At 41.0% G+C, this 18,758-nt stretch overlaps 2 protein-coding genes across 7 annotated transcripts; one reads left to right on the top strand and one right to left on the bottom strand.

Annotated features, from left to right (window-relative positions):
- Positions 1–1,516: 1,516 nt before the first annotated feature.
- On the top strand, positions 1,517–14,461 carry LOC118418049 (heat shock factor protein-like). Of its 6 annotated transcripts, none has more exons than XM_035823859.1 (13): positions 1,517–1,772; positions 2,922–3,030; positions 4,909–5,033; positions 5,415–5,539; positions 6,042–6,176; positions 6,469–6,580; positions 6,862–6,990; positions 7,170–7,388; positions 8,964–9,052; positions 9,414–9,621; positions 10,140–10,217; positions 10,858–10,942; positions 11,454–14,461. In XM_035823859.1, exons 1-13 carry the CDS (start codon positions 1,653–1,655, stop codon positions 11,591–11,593), a joined length of 1,674 nt encoding a protein of 557 aa, XP_035679752.1. In that variant the 5' UTR covers positions 1,517–1,652; the 3' UTR covers positions 11,594–14,461. The 6 variants fall into 6 exon arrangements, with proteins under 6 accessions (XP_035679752.1, XP_035679749.1, XP_035679755.1 ...); XM_035823856.1 differs by having other exon boundaries at positions 4,909–5,045; XM_035823860.1 differs by having other exon boundaries at positions 1,518–1,772; positions 4,909–5,045; positions 9,465–9,621.
- On the bottom strand, positions 14,258–18,651 carry LOC118418047 (GDH/6PGL endoplasmic bifunctional protein-like). Its single transcript, XM_035823853.1, has 3 exons — positions 18,545–18,651; positions 17,378–18,157; positions 14,258–17,125 (listed from the first exon to the last, which is right to left on the bottom strand). The coding sequence occupies exons 2-3, from the start codon at positions 18,129–18,131 to the stop codon at positions 15,501–15,503; spliced, it is 2,379 nt and encodes a 792-aa protein (XP_035679746.1). The 5' UTR covers positions 18,132–18,157; positions 18,545–18,651; the 3' UTR covers positions 14,258–15,500.
- Between the last annotated feature and the right edge of the window lie 107 nt (positions 18,652–18,758).

The raw sequence follows: 18,758 nt of genomic DNA, 5'->3' as shown, positions 1-18,758 counted from the left end.
TTCTAAGGGGGGGGGGGGGGTGAAAAAGGGGGAGGGGGGCGCCTAGGGCCTGTACATGAATATGCTGACTTTTTAACTAGAAAAACGAAAAACGGTGTTTGTTTTTACACAATATAACGACATCTGATGGAAACTTTAAAATGCGTCGAAATTACGTCATCTATGACGTCATATATGGTACAAGCGCCGCCCTATTAAGGTATCGGACCGGAGTTTCTTTTACGATTTCGGAGGTTGGCGGGCAGCCTCAAGCCGAAGGGCTACAGTTCCGCTAGTAAACGTAGGACGCGAAACATAATCAATATGGCGGAAAGCCGTTTACTGTCTCTTTCCGACAAACCTATTGGTACCGTATGTTGCCTCTTTATTTTGGTTAGAATATGTAGTAAAATTTTAATTTTGGACCCGAAAACTATCATTTTTTAACACTTTTTTGATCGAAGCTGCTTGGAAAAAACGAATTTTCCCAGGATAACGGCCTACGTGGTAGAGAAGCTCAATTCTTCATGTTTGTGTAAAATGAAAATAAAAAAAATTCCATGTGATAACTTTTTTGCAATCTCCGATGACGTCATTTCTTCGAAATCGCATGAAAAACGCCGCTATTTGGGTCATCAGGCGAAAAAACCGCATCACCGTTGCAGCGGACTAATACAAAAATGATTTCGCTGGCCGACCAACTACTCCTCGCACAAAAACAATACAACCCACGGGCTTTTCAGAAAATACGACAAATCTATGCTCAGCTATAACGATCACCAAGCCATAGGGAGCAAAAGTTAGGGAGACAACAGCGCACTTCCGGCCTATTACACCACCCTTCCGCCAACTCCGGTCAGATTTGAACTCCGACCCGGAACCTTAAAACGTTATCTGCAGTAAAATTTTCTGGAGATAGGTGGCGCTTTTCATAGATGAGCATCTGGTTCATGGGAGTTCCATAATTTTTGTGCAAGAATTTGTGTAAAATTTTTGTTTCTTTGAGACTTAATTTATTCATGAAAAACTCATTTGAATAGTTCTAATCTTTTATTTCTTAATCCTGGCTAAGCTTATGACATGTTCCCCGTGAGGAAAGTTTTGATAGTCTCGAAAAATCCTCAAAAGAAAAAGTAGAATTGAATTTCTCATACGACCTTGAAGTATCATTTCAACTTCTTGATGCCACAGCTCTAGTCTTATCATTTACTATAAAGTTTATGCAGGTGCTTACAACTAAGTCAAATTCAAAGCCATATTGAGGTCATTGACATAACGTTAACGTTAGTATTTGCCAGGAAGACCAGCTGTCTATGGCCTGTGATGCTGCAGTACCAGAATTTCTAGGGTGTCTCAAATGCCAATTTTTATAAGGGACCATATACGAAAATTCATACACATGTATCAAGAGAATCTTGAGTTATATCTGAACACACGTCACCGGTACCACCGTCCCAGAGGTGATGAAGTAATACCACACATCTGCTTGAAAATTTCGGCTACTTCTCTGAAATCTCGCGAGACCCTGCGGGATGTCCATGACGCAAAATATTTACGTAGCTTGTGCGCACCTGTCATGGCCGCCTCGTGACTCATCTAGATCGGACTTGCACTTGGCCGTGGCGATTTTCCAGCTTTAGAGGGCATCTTTAAAGCTCAGATTTCTCACCGTGATGAGTTCAAGAGACCACCGAGGGACGGAGTCGTCCGGCGGCGCGGTCCCCGCCTTCCTGACGAAGCTATGGACGCTTGTGGAGGACCCTTCCACCAACGAACTCATCTTCTGGAGCACGGTGAGCAGGAAAATTTATGTGCACCAACTAACTAACAAACGCGCATACAACTAGGAATCTCTACATCTGTTTGTTAATAGATTGCGTATTCTGTTGCATGCATAGAAATTGTTTGTTTAGGGCTACTGCTTTACAACATTCGGAAATCAAGAGAAGAGACAGTTTCATTATGTTCGAGGTTTTTCAATTTTTGAAATTGAAGTGAAACTTTGCTCTTTGCTAGACGCACTTTCATAACCAAGGACTTAGAAAATCATCAAGTTGATGATTTTGTGTGTAAATTTTACCGATATAGAATTGTACTTAAAGTAATTTGGACGTTTTGCATTTCACTGGTTAATCTAGGCCACCAAGATTTGTGTGTTGCAATGCTGAATCGCTATTGCAGAAGGGCAGCCTCAGATATTATAATGTCAATTATGAATTATGTTCACGTTTGTTTCACACTCATGGCTTCCCACTCCTGAAACGTCCTTGTCAGTTATCAAGTTGATGCCATATCACTGATATGAACAACAATTGTTCACACCATGATGTTTTTGTGGCGTAGAGGATAATTTGGGGGTTTAGGATTAGCCTCATTAGTTTTTTTTTAATTTTGACGTGGGTTTGAATGCAAGCTGGTGCACTTTATTTCTTTTTTAATCAACTATTCAGTATTTATCATGATAGTGACGATACGGTCGTACATTTGTAATTGAAATGTTGCTTTTTATATGGTATCAGCCTTTGCAAGATGTAAACGTTCTTCACCGTGACCCCTCAACAAGAAGTCACCACAGCGTGAACAAGCATGTGTTCTGTCTTGCATAATTTGCATTAACAATAACATGCCCCTTTCCTCCCTGAGGAGGTAAATCTCTGTTGTCATACATACTCATAGAACAGCTGTCATAGACTGAATTTTACAGTGGCAAATATCTCAATTTGTGTTGGTAGATCTCACAGGAAAAGTTGTAATAATGATTGTATGAAAAATGCAGTATCTGTGTTACGGACAACACATTGTTGTATACGTGTATCAAGAATTCAAGATATGCTTATAATACAAATGCATAATTGTGAGTTTGTTGCAAGGCTAATTGTGAAGAAAGAAAAAGCAAATTAGATTTTTGTGGTCTTCAAGTACAACATTGTTTCCTTTTCCAGAATGGAACAAGCTTCCATGTGTATGACCAGGCCAGGTTTGCCAAAGAAGTCCTGCCCAAGTTCTTCAAACACAACAACATGGCCAGCTTTGTTCGACAACTCAACATGTGTAAGTTTTTCAGATTGAGAACAAACTTTAGGTACAGGTCAGCTGAGAAAATACAAGTGTAACGTTAGTATTTTAATATTACCTCCGGGAAATCACTTCTGACTTGGGTAACAGTACTGTTTTTGGTTGCATTTGTTTGTGCTTCATAGTCTTGATGTATGTGTGTAACTATAAATTTGGTATGTACTACTAGTAGTAAGTAGTTGATTAAGTCCCAAAGAAACTGTAGTCATCATTAAGAAATTCACAAAAACTCAAACAGAGGTACAAAATTGTTTGTTGGCTTGTTAAGGCAGTACAAAATTGTAAAGTACAAAATGGTGAAGGAGTCCTCACTGTCTTTGTCACTGCACAGTCATTTGCCCTTGACTTGCTAAACCTTCCATTAACACACCAGTCCCTTGAGCCTAGGTAATCTGGAGCAGATTATCTGATTAGGATTTCCTTCCAAACATGCCAGATTAGCTTTACACAGGTTGTATCAGACTGAGTGTTGTTTCATAAGGCAAAACTGATGCAAGCATGCATAGAAAAGAGTTGGGCAAGAAAAAAAACTTATGTGGGGAAATGAACAAAAATTGTTGAGTATTTGGCTGCATTACATATAATCGATTCAGTGTGGCCTTATCCAGACAGAGATTTTTGTAAACATTATGGCCTCCTTCCAAGCAGAGTTGCACTGGAGACTGTGGTCAGATTGAATCCTTGCCAAAAAAGCACTGCAGTAGGTTGAACAACCTGGAATACGTGCCAACTGTTATATTGTTTTTGACCAAAATATTTCTATAAGACGTACCAATAAAAGAAATAACATCATTGTTCAATATATAGTAGTGACACAGTTTTCTTACAACACAAAATAAAGCTGCCAAATGGAAAAATCTCGTTGATGATAGAAAAATATATCAATTTACAGAAGAGGAAGTGAAACTAGGGTGTGGGATTCCCCATTTAGAACATGGCCATTACCCCTCAGGCCTCAGCCAACCAGAACCATTCAATTACTGTGTTTATATCCCCATAGTGCAGAATAGTGTGATACTATGAAAAAAGTGTGGTACTATGAAAAAAGTGTGGTACTATGAAGTCAGTCACTCATAAGCCACCTTCAGGTGTAACACACCTTAACTGACTTTGCAATACTCCAACCTGTGGTACTATGAACTCATTTGCATAAAATAGAACCACACTTTTTTCATAGTACCATACTTTTTTCATAGTACATATATAACACTTTTTTTTATTACAAAACTATATTTAGATACAATTTCCTACTACCTGTACATTTAAATTTTTACCTGCTGACTTAACCAGTCTGCCAATACAAATACGGTATATTGCCAAGCAGGCTCTGAATTGGTGTGAACGAACTTCAATATGTGCCAACTGAACTATTGTTACTATTGACATGATTAAATAGACTACTATGAAAAATACGCTTGTGCCCCATGGCAAATCATCCATGGTTGCATGGTACAAAAGCGTGATCATGGCAAACAAGGTATCATTTCAAAGGAAACATACAAGCTTTCCATTGATATAGCACATTATGCTTATCATAAAAGAAACAACTGGAGTATGATCAAGAGAAAATTCAGCACTTTTCTTTTGATACTTACCTACATAGTGGCCCCAGTGCTGAACCCATGAATGTTTGATCATAACAGACGGGATGCCTGTATCACTGTAAAGGGTTTTGAATTACAAGCTTTCCAATTACTAGTATATGTAATATACAATGCATCTGATGTACAATTTAAGAAGACATGATGAACCAAAAACAAGCTTCCTAATTTTTTATGTGATGAAGTTTATATGATTCACACACCCCTCCACATACACATTCTTGTATCAATGTCTTCAACTTGTATTCCACAGATGGATTCAGGAAGGTGATGAATGTCGAGTCTGGCGGACTGAAGGCAGACCGTGACGACATGGAATTCAGCCACCAGAATTTCATTCGCGGGAAACCGAATCTCCTGGAACATATTAAGAGGAAGGTTGGGGCGCCGGTGAATGCTATACTTTTCTTCATAGTTGTAGTTTGTCTGTACTGCGTTGACAGGTGTGCTGTCCACAGGTACCTTTTGTGTCAGCTTTTTTTGTGCAAAGGCTTGGGACTTGTGGTGTTAGCAGGCTATTATACATGCTTGGAGGGTTCTTTAACATGCTGAAGGTGTGGCTGTCCTGAAACACAGGACCTCTGGCTTTATGTCCCATCCAAGAGGACTTCCCTAACTGTCCCAGTCTCCAGTGTATTTACAAACCAACAAAGGACACTTTCTAGTACACTTACCCCTTAATTTATCTTCATTGCTCTCCCTCCCCTAACCCAAGACGGGTTATCCTGAGAACCCCCCTAATGAAGTGTGTTGTTGTAGGTTTCTGTGGTGAAGGCGGACGACCTGAGGCTGAGACACGAGGACATGTCCCGTGTGTTGAGTGATGTGAAGTCGATGAGAGGCAAACAGGAGAACATCGACACCAGGCTGCATTCTATGAAACAGTGAGTTCTCTCATGTCCTTTTTATTTTTGTTGTTGTGTGTCTAGTGGTACTTAACCATCTTTTTATTTGTTAGTTTGCTTCGCATAGCCGATAAGCCACCTTTAGGGGTAACACACCTGAACTGACTTGGTTCATGGTGAAACACTCCAGTTCTCTGCAGTAAGTTTAAGCTGCGTAAGACTGAAGGTTTGATTCGCTCACACCAGGAAGGACCTCTACTCTTTTTGATAAGTGTGGTGGGATCTTAAACGTACCCATGGTATGGTTGTCCTCAAACAAAGGGCCTCTGATTTTATGTCCCATCCAAGAATACATCCCTAACCGAAACTAGGTACTGAGTCAATGAGAGAATAGGTGTCAAGTGGATACAGCAATGGGGGGAGGAAAAATTGAACCCAGAACATTTACTAGATTCTAAGTCAACAACTCCTAACCACGAGATCATCTTTCCATCCACCTTAAACTTTGTGCTAATGATAATAACCTTGTTTCCACATCCAGGGAAAATGAGGCCTTATGGAGAGAAGTTGCCAGCCTGAGACAGAAGCACCACAAACAGCAGCAAATTGTGAACAAGCTGATTCAGTTCCTGGTCACACTGGTACAGCCCAACAGGCGCATCGGCATCAAGAGGAGGTCAGGAAATTATATGCACGGCCTTTCGTTAAAAAGACTTACTTATAGCTATTAGCACTATTTTATTTTTGAAGTCATAAAGGTCTATACTTGTTACGTCGATGTAGGTTAGACATCCACGTAATAAGATACGCCAAAAAGTAGTTACATCCAGGTAATAAGATACGCTCAAAAGTAGTTTCCAAAATCATATCCAGTTGCTTGAGTAACTACTTTTTGGCATGTCTATACTTGTTCTCTCAGGTTTTTAGCATGTAGATGTTTGAACCTCTGAATTTTGTGCTGTTTGCAGGACTTTGGCAATAGAGGACAGCTATGGTGATGCCATGCCCAGCACAAGCAAGGTGCCCAGATATACCCGGCAGCTGTCACTGCATAACACTTCAGAGACAGAGCCATTCACGGTAAGGACTTTGGCTTGAACTTGACTCCCAAGGCTTGTTGGTCATTTGCAACACACATAACTGTGTGCTAATAGTACCATACTCTAAGTATCCTAAAATAGTAAGATTAAAGGAAATATCTTGACAGATGAAAGTCTAAACATTGGCAGATGAAAGTTGTTTGGGCTACCCATTTGTACTTTATGGCATCACCTCTAGGGTGGAGCCATTTATATTTCAATATGTGCAATTGCTCATTACCTTTTTCTCTCTTTTCCTCGCTTGTGATTGGACACGTGAAGAACCAACCGGTGGAGCCGCAGCAGGTCTCCCCTTCCTCCTCCGGACCAATCATATCAGACGTCACAGACCTGGCATCCTTCAGCGGGCAGGGGTTGCCGACCGTTGTCTTGCCGACCTCTCCACCAATGGTAAGGTTGTGCCTTTGGTTTGGAATAAGGAGTGTACATTCAAATAAAGTATATACATGTATTTTGCTGTTTCTTTCTGTTTTGTATTTGCTGACATAATGACCATGAGTCTGTTTTGATTGTAGAAGGTTTTTTTACAGGTCTTGCTGTGTAACAAGTGATGTGGTATTGTCATCCAGGTTAGCAGCAGTGGACCAGATGTGACCACACCCCCTCCCCCCTATTCTGAGACCCCGGGGACGTCAGCCAGCTCAGTGCAGACCACTTCTTCGTTGCCCATCCCCACCTCCCTGCCTTTCATCCCGACATCAGTGACGTCGGCCACCGGTGCTGACATGGCGGGAGTGCCTACTGAAGGGCTGGTGGACGAAGCCTTCTCACCCACAGCATTCATGCAGGTGTGTTGCAGTATGCATTAGTTGACAAGGGTAACACAACTTTGGTGACAGATGGCTACCATAGCTACCATAGGTTGAATGTTAAACGTAGTTTACCCTGTGCCCAATGGACTGGTACAGAATGGGTATTTGATGCTGGGCCTGTCAAGTTAAAACAAACCAAATAAAAATCAGTTTTTGCAAAAAAAATTCATTCACCCCAATCTCAACCCTAATTCTAACTCAACCCTAGTCGTCATGGGCCTGGTGTCAGGATGTCCTGATACTATTTCCAAGAAGCTGACCTAGATGATAGGTATATATTATACTTCCTGACTCCCTACCTATTGTTAAATTGCTATAATTTATTGTTGCGTGGGCGGCCAGTTTCCCTCTCCACATGATGGAAGATTTCGTCCTGATATAATTTCCGAGAAGCTGACCTAGATTAAACCATTTACATACTAAGGTCAGGTATGCCAGTTGCTACTGGTTAAATCGAGGTGGTTTTCACTTGCCAGAAGCTGGTGCATTCCTACCCATACAATTTACATAAAGTCAGTTCGGAAAAGTTGGCTGAATATTACCTCAAAAAAAAGGATATGGCTTTTAAACACTCCACAATGTTTTCACATGAGCTTAACAATGTTGAAAATACTGATGTCGTATTTGGTGTGTTGATAATTTTGCCTTTTGAATATGGCCACGACTTGGGTGACTGACCATTTAAAACAGTCCACTGCATACGAAAACAAATTACGAAAGTAACACCCACCCAAGCCAGTTCTGTGAAATGTTGCAAAATTTCCGTACAGTAACACCCACACAAGCCTAAGGCAGTTCTGCTAAATGTTGAGAAATATCCGGACAACAAACAGACAACATGGCAGGGGCAATTATCAACTTCCTGCCTAATGTTTAATACAGGGCTCTAGCCAGCGTCCGTTTTTCCGTCAATTGACGGAAATTTGCTGCATGTGACAGAAAATTTTTTAAACCAATCCGTCAACCTTGACGGACAAAAATTCTTGGTGGAAGCTACAGGCGGCTTGGGGACGCCGTCCACGGCCGTAAAAGCCACACACTGTTTGTCCTGCTATTGTTATGATTGTTGACAATGTGTGTCGGCGCCCTTTTGCATACGAAAATTTCAAGCTGGCTAGAGCCCTGGTTTAATAGCTATAATTGTTGCATTTGTGGCCAGTTTCCCTCTCCAGTGTCTTTACAGAATTGAAGATTGCATTTTCAATGTACAGACATGCCTGAGAAAGATAATTTAGAGTATTTCCAAGGAGTTTCGGACAATTGGTTACCTGGGCAATCTAGACTTCCATCAAGATTGGGCACCAGGTCCAGGACAGCCAGTCAAGGAACCAATCAATTTGGATGACATCAATTTAGATGACATCACTTAGTTGCGTGATTACAATAGGAAAGCTGTGCATGACAACTGGTTATCATAGATTAGAATAAACTTTGGTTCCTGCTAATACGAAAATATCCATGGTAACACAAACATATAAAGGTGAGTCTACAAATACAGACAGTGAGGCAAGTAGTTTTGAGTCCAAACCTCTTAATATCTTCTACATGTAGGGGCTTGCCGAGAGCACTTTACCTGTACAAGAGGAACCACAAGACATGTCTGTCGCAGTACACAACACTCCTCCTAAGCAATTTTGCAGGTGGGTTCCCTTAACTTTTACATTTTTGTTTCATTCTCATTAAAACTATGAATTCGTACTACATACCCTGTCTCTCTATGTGAATACATGTGTATCTGTGTATGCTGAACAATGTGTGATTTGCTAGTGCATGTACTACATACCAAGCCTGAGTATCAGCCTATGAGAGCCCCAGTAAACTAACCAGGCTGATACGCAGGCTACTACATACCCTGTCTCTGTATGAATTTTTCCATGTCCTAAGCAATGTGTGATTTATCAGTACTGCATATCCTGTCTCTATGTGAATTTTTCCATGTACTCAGCAATGTGTGATTCATTGGTACTGTCTCTGTGTGAATTTTTGTGTGGTTCGTTTAAGACTAAGTGGGGCTGGTGCACAAAGCCGATGTGTGCATCCGACTTGTTCCAGGCAAGACATGGACGTCCACGTGGACACTATCCAGTCCAGTCTGGACTCCATCCAGTCCCTGCTGCAGAGCGGAAACTTCAGTCTGGACGCCTCGCAGCTGACCGATGTCTTCAACCTGCTTCCAAACGAGCCCAGCATTCTGATGTCGGACTCAACGGTCAGTATGAAAGAATCGATTGATATGAATGTCAGTGTATGTCAGGGATACTTTGCTATTCCCAAGAAGGATTTGAGAAATGATAGGGGGACAAAACTGAAGAAAATAAAAGACTGTATTTTTCAACAAAACATCCAAGAAAAGTGATTGCTTGTACAAATTTTTCCTACATACAATACTGGGCATTTTTAGAACGGTATCCTCATGGGTTTTCTTTGAGACAAAAACTATGTATGCCCAGACATTCAAAAAGATGCCTGTACAACTTCTGGAATTTAAAAAGATGCACACTACACATGTATTATTCGTCTCACCCTAGAGGCATCACCAAGCAGTCAACGCTCCTTTTTATAGCAGTCTTGATTCTGGATGAGCAGTAGAAATAATTGCTCTGTCATTCAACATTCAATCATCATCTACACTGTCTGCTTTTAACAAAGCCATCTGCCACCTGTAAACAACTCTCTGTGTTAGGATTAAAAATGATACGCAGAACTATTTTGGCCTCCCATATGCAGCTGCAGGACTGGAGGACACACCTCGTAGACGCTAACAGGGCAGGACTTGTCCTGCCAGAAACAGCCAATGAAAGACAGGTGAATACACGTACACAGGCCCAAATTTGTCGGATGGACCCAGGCCCTAGCCCTGAGGGTCTGCTTCAAGTTTGTTGGATGGACCAATGCTGGCAGGACAATAAATACCCAGCATGCGCTTACCAGGCCCTGTGTTGGCTGTATGACTGATGTAAACATATAGTGGCTCAAACATTCTCCCACGCAGAGCCTATACATTACACATTGGGGAGGCACTGCTTAACCAGTCTGAGGTTTCTGCCTTTGTGTGCATGGCCTCTAACCAGCTGTCAGCCAATCAGAGCTCAGCTTTACCTAAATTAAACATATAAAGCAATGCTCTGATTGGCTGACAGCTGGTTAGAGGCCATGCCCACAAAAGTTTGAAACTTCAGCCAGATTTATCAGAGCCTACCCAGGGTATATTGTATAGATGGATGAGACCCTGTGTAGGAGAATGAGGCTCAAATATAGTTTTACTCAATTTCTGCTTAAGACTCTCTATTCACTCGGAATGTTAAACTTGCAACAAAACGACAGAACTTGTTTAAAGTTGATTGCCCCAAAATCTTAACTTGTCACAGCACTAACGTTGAAGAATAGGCAGTTCTTGTGTCCGGATGTTGTAACATGTAATGTCTCCCTGTTTGGTGTACTCCAGGCCCTGTTAGACTCCTTGTCGGAGACCCACAACCGGAATGAGCAGGACCTGGCCAGTATGGCCTCCGCAGAGGCTGCAGGTAAAGGTACTTTGAGTGTCCAGTTCTCACACTTTCTAGTAAGGATGTCTACCCAGTAATGCACAAATCACTTAGGTACAAATACAGGAACATTAATGTACTGATATTTCCTAGATAGACTTACACTCATGTACAACATTGTTTACTTCTTTTGTACTAAAAACTTGTTTTTCCTACAGCAAATATGAAAGTCTAGCACTGGGAAAGATTAATCCAATGCTACATTTTAAAGATTCAGTAGCTAAAGCTTGGGCCTAAGTAAGCCTTGTGTGTATGACAAAACTCATATGAAGAAAGTACAATATCTTTTCATTGCCTTTTACCTCTCCAACCAAAGTCAGGATCTCCTGATTTTTACACATGGGTGGAGTAATGAAAGTTGTGGTTAATGCCTTTCGCAAGGGCCCAACATCTAGCCAATAATCAAATCTCTAGCCACTAGCTTAGCCATCTGAGGCCACTCTTGATCATTAGTTGGGATATTCTAAGATAGTTTTTCTTTGACTTTTTTTTTTAGGAAAGGAACTAATTGAATATGCCCCAGCCAACATTGACGACATGCCCAGTCTGTTTGATAACTTGGATGAAGATGAAGACCCTGAATTCTTCAACAAGGTCATAGCAGCAGACGTAGGCAAGGAGGAGACTGGGAAATGATCCTAAATCTCTGAAGAGCTGGTCATCACATGTGCACACCTCTGTAGTATAATGGTCTGCACCAACCTGGTTCCAGGCATGTGGAAATACATGATGGGGTTAGGGTCAGTCCATAAAGACAAAATATCTGGGGAGATACTGGAAATTTTTCTGTAAATCACTGAAATGGGAAGGGAAGGCATGTGCTACATGTTACAAGGTGATTTCTTAACCCTCTTTATCCTTGGTACTAGAACTACTTAACGAGTAGGTTTATAGGTTCTGTATGGGATATGAGCTACAGTGGTAAGGGTGAAGAGAGTTATTTGGATTTCCTTTTTTGCCTGACAAACATAATGAACAGATGTACCTTATGTGTATATAAACAGTTACACAATCTTAAACCTAGACATACATGTACATGTATACGTGTATCTCAACCTGTTTTCCGTTACTTAAAAATTGCTGCGTAACTTGCCAAATATGGCCGACACCATCACATCAATACATGTCAGCAATTGCTGACGTATCTTTTTTGAGAAATCAGTGGAATCATGCCATATGTGTTCTTGACAGGTTTTACACTTGTTATTTAAAACTGTTGTACTAGACATTGTAGTACAACGTCATAGTACTACCTCTCTCGTAAACTACATGTACACCTGAGTATAATGAGAAATGAAATTAAGTCTCCTACAGCCTTGGAGCCTTAAGTACAGTTCTGTAGACCTCACATCATTTCTCTTTACACTAAAAAAAAGCTGTAGTCTACGAGAAAATGACTACAACATGTACATTGTAGTACAGTGTCAGTTTCAAAAAGCAAGTCTAAAGCATAGCTAAGACATATACATCGTACAGCACGATTCCATCAATTTCAAAACATTGTCTACATGTATGAGGAGTAGACTTTGATGTGTAGTATGGTACAGCAGTTTCAAGAAACAAGTGTAAAACCTGCCTTAGTCTTTTTCTATCTACAAAGGGTAGTAAAACCATTCCAAGTCTTTTTGAGTTGAACTTTGGAGATTGGAGATGTTTCTTAGATATTTTTCTCTCAAACATTAGAAGGTGTCTTTGAGTGAACCATGGGAAGGTTATTGTGTGATTGATGGTAGTGCCACATAATGTTATGGACTACAAAAAATGTTGTGTTCTTAGTTCCCTGACTGACCCTAGGAAAAAACAGCCGATCCTAGGCTTTTGGAGGGTCAACTATTGTCAAAGGATATATGATTTTTTAAGTCTGACATTTGAATGTTTTCCAACGTGTTCTCATTTGTATTACAGTAGAAAAAATGACATAAATAGACGCATGAAATCTACATGTAGGTTCCCTTTATGGTATCCTCTACTCTGTGTAATAACTATCTGTATATTTAAAGTAATCATTAAACTGTATTTGTTTGATCAGCTGAGACAAACTCTGGAAAAGACATAACAGTAATTTCCCAAGGTTTAATGAAAAGTAAATGAGAAGAAGGTGCCTTTCATCTTTTTTTCTGCATCCATTTCAAAATGAGAGGAACTTCCCAGTTAAGAATAGAAACGGCTTTTACAATGTCTATGTCCTTTATCTATACAGTGTTTTTACGCACCCTATTCTAACACATCAAACCTTCTTCGTCTATCTTTCATTGAGCTGTTGACGGGCTTCACAATTATTGACCTAGATGTGATAAACATCCTTTCTGTGTGCAAATTTTCCCTTGCTACAACCAGCAAGGTACAAACTACAAAGGCAGAAGTACAAGTAAAATACAGAAGCACCCTCATACTAACAGTACAGCAAATCATACCTTTGATCACAGCGGCTACTGTTCTATTACAATGTAATCAACTAGTACATTTATTTGAAGAGTAGAAAAGCAAGGTCGTCACAGGTAACTTTTATGGCAGAAGTACTATTTTTCTAGACCTAGATGATCCATTCGCTGAAGTGTACCATAAGCAATTTATCGGACAAAAAATACTGCTAAACTGTACCGGGAGCTTTGAATATCTCTGAAGTCCTAGTGGTGTGTCAAAGTTTGATACTTCTAGATAATTCTGTTTAGGTTTAAATGTTACTTATCTCGTGCTTAAACACTCCAATCTTTATCTGTGACTTAAGAAATTAGTCTTCAATGCTGAAGGTAGTACTCACCAAGCAGATTACAATTACAATTAAAACACTGATAGTATTAAGAATCACAGAAAGGCAACCCTTGGATAAGGTAGGCTCTGTTGCAACATTGACCACTGATTCAGAAGTGTGGTAATCTGTTTGATGAAATTGAATTTCGACTGTAATTTTTGTTATGCAAATTAACGTGTAGATTGAATTTAGGAATTAGTGTTTGTTGTCACTTTTTTGTCAGTACCTTCTTTAGAGTCCATATAAATATAGAAAGGGCCCAGTCAGCACATTATACATGTGCTAAATTACCATTCTCTTATGCATAGCCTTGCCCATGGCCTAAGCAATATAACCAGGCGAGGCTCTACTAAACAGGACTACGATTTCCCCTTTTTGGTGGTGTGGCCTCTATGGATCTGTTAGTCAATCAGAGAATTGGCTTCATCAAAAGAAAACTCGAGGTAAGAGGCCATGCCCACAAAAGTGGAAACCTCAGCCCGGTTTAGTATAGGCGAGGCTCTGTGAAGAAGAATGGGTTATACATTACCGGAAGTTTGTACTTTGTATTAGTTCTGTAATGGTAAGTCACCACTGGTGGATTTTGTCCTGTGTTATAGTTATATCAGAAAGTAAAGAAATTGTTTTCAAAGCAAGTTTCAAACAACCTGTGTAAACCTTGCACATAGTAACAGAGAAGTTCTATGAATGACTATCTATCAGAACAGATCAACTTGTTTGTACTTTCCACATTAAAATAAAGTTTATGTGCACATGCCCTGGGTTGTTATTGTGTCAAGATCAGAATTAGACTTAGAACTAGAAGAAAATTTGATGGGTAACACAGCATTAAAATTCATCTTTTTATTCTGTCTAGACCTGGGATAGACCTGATCACACAGCCCAGTCAAAAGGTGTAAATGTAAAATAAAAACATACACACATATTTTACAGACATTCAGCCAATCTCTTATTGGTCAAACTGCTAATTGGCATGCTATCATTGGTCAAACTGCTAATTGTGATGGACAGTCATGATCCATAGATTACAATACACTCAAAAGGGACATTCCCTTTTGTCGATTTTTTTATGATCCACACAAAACTACAGAGTACATGGCACATTATTTTGCCTACAGGATATGACTGCAATAATTTTTCCTGCTAGCTGCCAATACCATGGTCCTGGTACTGTTGATTATATTTGTCAACACTTTCATCAAATATGTGACAATCACTGGAACTCAGGGCTGGCTGAGAATTTTGGAAAAGCAAGGCCATATATACAGAGAAATAGCAGCATGGCAATTTTCATTACAAAAGCTAGTCTAGATATGAAATTTTGGACATCAACTTGTGATCCATGATCTTTGAATCAACTTTAGTTTGTATCATCAAGGACCTTGGTATCATACAGTGTTACGATTCCAATCCTTGAAGAAAATGTGGTAAACATCATTAAAAAGTCATTGTTAAAAATATCAAATTGCATAGTTGACATGTAGCAGTCCTCTTGTGTTTTCTTATTAATTGGAACAATTTGGATTTCAGATCGAAGAGAAGCAGTTCTATGATTACGGGTAATGGCACTTCACACACTAGGATATTATCGTTCTCCTATGCAAAACCTTGCCCACCACCTATACAATATATCTTGGGGGCTCTGCTAAACAACTGGTCAGAGGACACACCCACAAAAGTGGAAACCCCAGCTCAGTTTTATAGCAGAGCCTTCAAAGGTATATATATTGTATAGGCTGCGGATGAGATTGGAGAATGGATCATAGAAGACTGACTGAAACTCAAAGTAATCTACTGCCCAAAGAGGGCTTGGTGGTCTATGTACCAAGTCATGCTGTCCTGCTTTGGCTTAACTCCAGTTATGGGTAACTTCTCCACATCAACCCCTCCATCCTGCAGCTTCTTAACAATGCCATGCTTCCCTTTTCCAAGGAGGAGAACTCCAACATTCCCTGACTTGTTGATTGACTTAAACGTCAAGGTCATTCTCTGTTTGACCTCCACGTCTCCTGTTGCGTCGGTGATTGCGACATACTTTTCTCGCTCCTGCAGTGCAGGGGATCCTGGGAAGAGGGAGGCTGTGTGTCCGTCGGACCCCACCCCTAGTAAGACGTAGTCAAAGGCACCGTCGAGGATGTTTGAGACTTTGCTGTGATGTTGGTCTGCCCCGTTCACGTCACACTCTTCATAAGCCCCACCCACTGGCATGGGGTTCACATTGTACATTGGGATGTCGAGGTAGCGCAGGAGATTCTTTTCCACAAAGTGGAAGTTTGACCTCTCGTCGTTGTGGGGGACGCATCGCTCATCCACAAACCAAATAAGGGTCTGTTTCCATGGGAACCCCATCCTCTCCGACTCCAGGACAAGGTAGTTAAGCAGCTTTAGGGGACTCTTACCACCCGAGAATGCGATGTGGAAAAGCTCTTTTGTTTGGAGAGTTTGTAAGGCTATGTCTTTGATATCGTTGGCAAGTTGAGTGATGACTTTGTCGCTTTCCCCTGAGACTAACCTTTGACCCCTAAACAAGGATGGTAGAGTAGCCAGGTTCAAAGTACCGGTCGAAGAGGATGTTGAGAATGCAAATGCATCACTTCTATCAACTATGAGATCTGACAGGAAATACAACTTGTCATCAACTAACACGTACTGCAGTGTTGAGTCTTCCTTTCCACCAGGGTATTTCCTTGGTTCCTTTTCTTCCAGTTCTTTCAGGAGAGGAGTCCAGATTCTCCAAGACGCGAGCAAGTGTGGGGAGCTGACGAAACGGTCACTCTGGCCACGGTACACGGACTCAATAAGGGAACTGTACGCATCCCTGATGACTTCGGGGGAGTAGACATGATAGGCACTGGCGGGGAGATCGAAAATCTCCATGTCTGCAGGTGGTTCATACTCAACCCACCCCATTGGCACTACTGGTTTGGGAAGGCCCTTTGAGACTAGCACTGCAGGGACTTTAAGTTTGCCATGTCCAATATGGAAAATCACCTGATTGTGAGGACATGCCCTTTCTATACAGTTTTCATCAGCTAGCAGCTTCCTGAACACAACTCTGACATATCCAACTCTCTCGTCTAGCTTTTTACCGGCCGTAACTACAAATGGCACGTCCTTCCACCTGTCACTGTTTATGGTAAAGACCACTGCAGCAAAAGTTGCTGATTGGCTGCTGTCCTTGTCTTCCTTTTTCAACTCTTCCTGCCATTGGCTGTTGTATTCTTCATACTGACCAATGAGAGAGCCCTCTGAAGTTAAAGGTTGGATTTGGCTGTAAAGGTCCAGCTTCTTTTGCTGGAAGTCACTGAGGTTACCTCTCTGTGGCGTATCCATGGCAACCAGAGTCAGGATTTCAGTCAAGTGGTTCTGAAGGACGTCCCTGATTATGCCATAGCTGTCAAAGAAGCTCAGTCGACCTGCAAAGAAATTTTAAAAATGCCATAATTGAAATCAGATTTCAGATATTTATAAGTCTGATTTCAATTATTATCTGGTTATGATATTAACAGAATATTCAACATGCTCTTTTCTTTTGCAGTTACCCTGCCATTCTTGCAAATCTTTGCCCATCTCATACTTCTGTGTTCTACATCTTCTGTCTCTGTTCATCTCTGTTTCTATTATCTGTTACCTTATTCCTTTCTTCTCATATTGTTCATATCTCCCACCTTTCACATCAATGGTCTCTTTCATGACTATCTCCACCCGCTCTACATGCTCCGTGTTCCACATGGCCTCCAGGTCCCAGTTCCCTCGCCGGAACGGCAAGATCTCCTCCACCGCCTGCTTCCCCAGGTAGTGATCCACCCGGTACAGCTCTTCCTCTGAGAAGAACTCTGACAAACTCTCCACCAGTTCTTCTGCGGACTGTAGGTCGTGTCCAAATGGTTTCTCCACCACGACTCGCAACCAAGCCTCAGGTTCCTTAGGCCTGCAGAACTTGTGTATGTTGGCAGAAACACTCGGATAAGCAAACGGAGGCACCGAGAGGTAGAAGAATCTGCCACGTTCTTCTAGCTCTGATTGCTTGAGGTTCTCTTCAATGGTTTTGCACAGTTCTGTGTAGTCGTCTTCCGACTTCAGTCTATGGTATTTCACCATTTCAACAAAGTTTTCCCTGTGCTGAATACAACTATCAATCTCGGTGGAACATTTCCTACTCTCTGTTACGATCTCTTGTAAAAGTGGCCCGCCTGCCTCTACATTATTCCTACCCCCTCCATAGAAAGAAAAGGTGTTTCCCTCTGCATGTTCTGCCTGGTACAAGTCAAAGAAGCCTTGCCATAGATATTTCTTAGCCAGATCCCCTGTAGCTCCAACAAGGACTACATTTGTGTGTTTGCTGTATGTTTGTTTTGTAGAGAGGACTGTGATGAGGAAGACAACGGCCGCTGCCCTCCTGACAGCAGCTGATGCAGCCATGTTGTCACAACCAGTTTTGTAGCACACTGGGGAAAAGAAAGTACAACAAATCATGAATTGATGCATTTCTAGAACATGTGGCTATTTTGCCGATACATCATATTCACTGTAACATTCTTTTTTTTTACCATTTACAGGATAAAGATTACTGGAGGAACATTCCAAAATTCTTACTGACAGGATGTTAATGAAAAAGTCAAAACATAGACAGGCACATCCTAGATAGTCTTGCCTCCACATTTCATGAATGATTGTCCATCATTGCCACGCCCCCCTCCCCACACTCCCCTTCTGCATACATCACAACACAACACAGATCAGTTGATCAGAAGAGGTTACACAAAAATCATCAAGTTTGTATCATTCACACATTGAATACTATAAAGTAAAAGTATGTAACATCTTTTGAACACCTTCAAACGTATCTTCTCAGCAACTGCTGCCCTGGCCTGCAGACGAACTTTGGGTTCAACAGAAAGCATCTAACTGCAAATAGTGGTAGTATCGTACTCACTCTGATATTCATAAACACCCTGAATGAAATCTATAACAAGATATAAACTTTATATTTTTAATTTTGATTAACGTTATATTGCCAAATCTTAATCCTCATATGCTTTAGAATAA

The sequence above is a fragment of the Branchiostoma floridae genome, chromosome 6 (genome assembly GCF_000003815.2).
Source record: "Branchiostoma floridae strain S238N-H82 chromosome 6, Bfl_VNyyK, whole genome shotgun sequence".
In the NCBI taxonomy this organism is placed as follows: domain Eukaryota; kingdom Metazoa; phylum Chordata; class Leptocardii; order Amphioxiformes; family Branchiostomatidae; genus Branchiostoma; species Branchiostoma floridae.
This window is presented reverse-complemented; position numbering and strand designations above follow the sequence as displayed.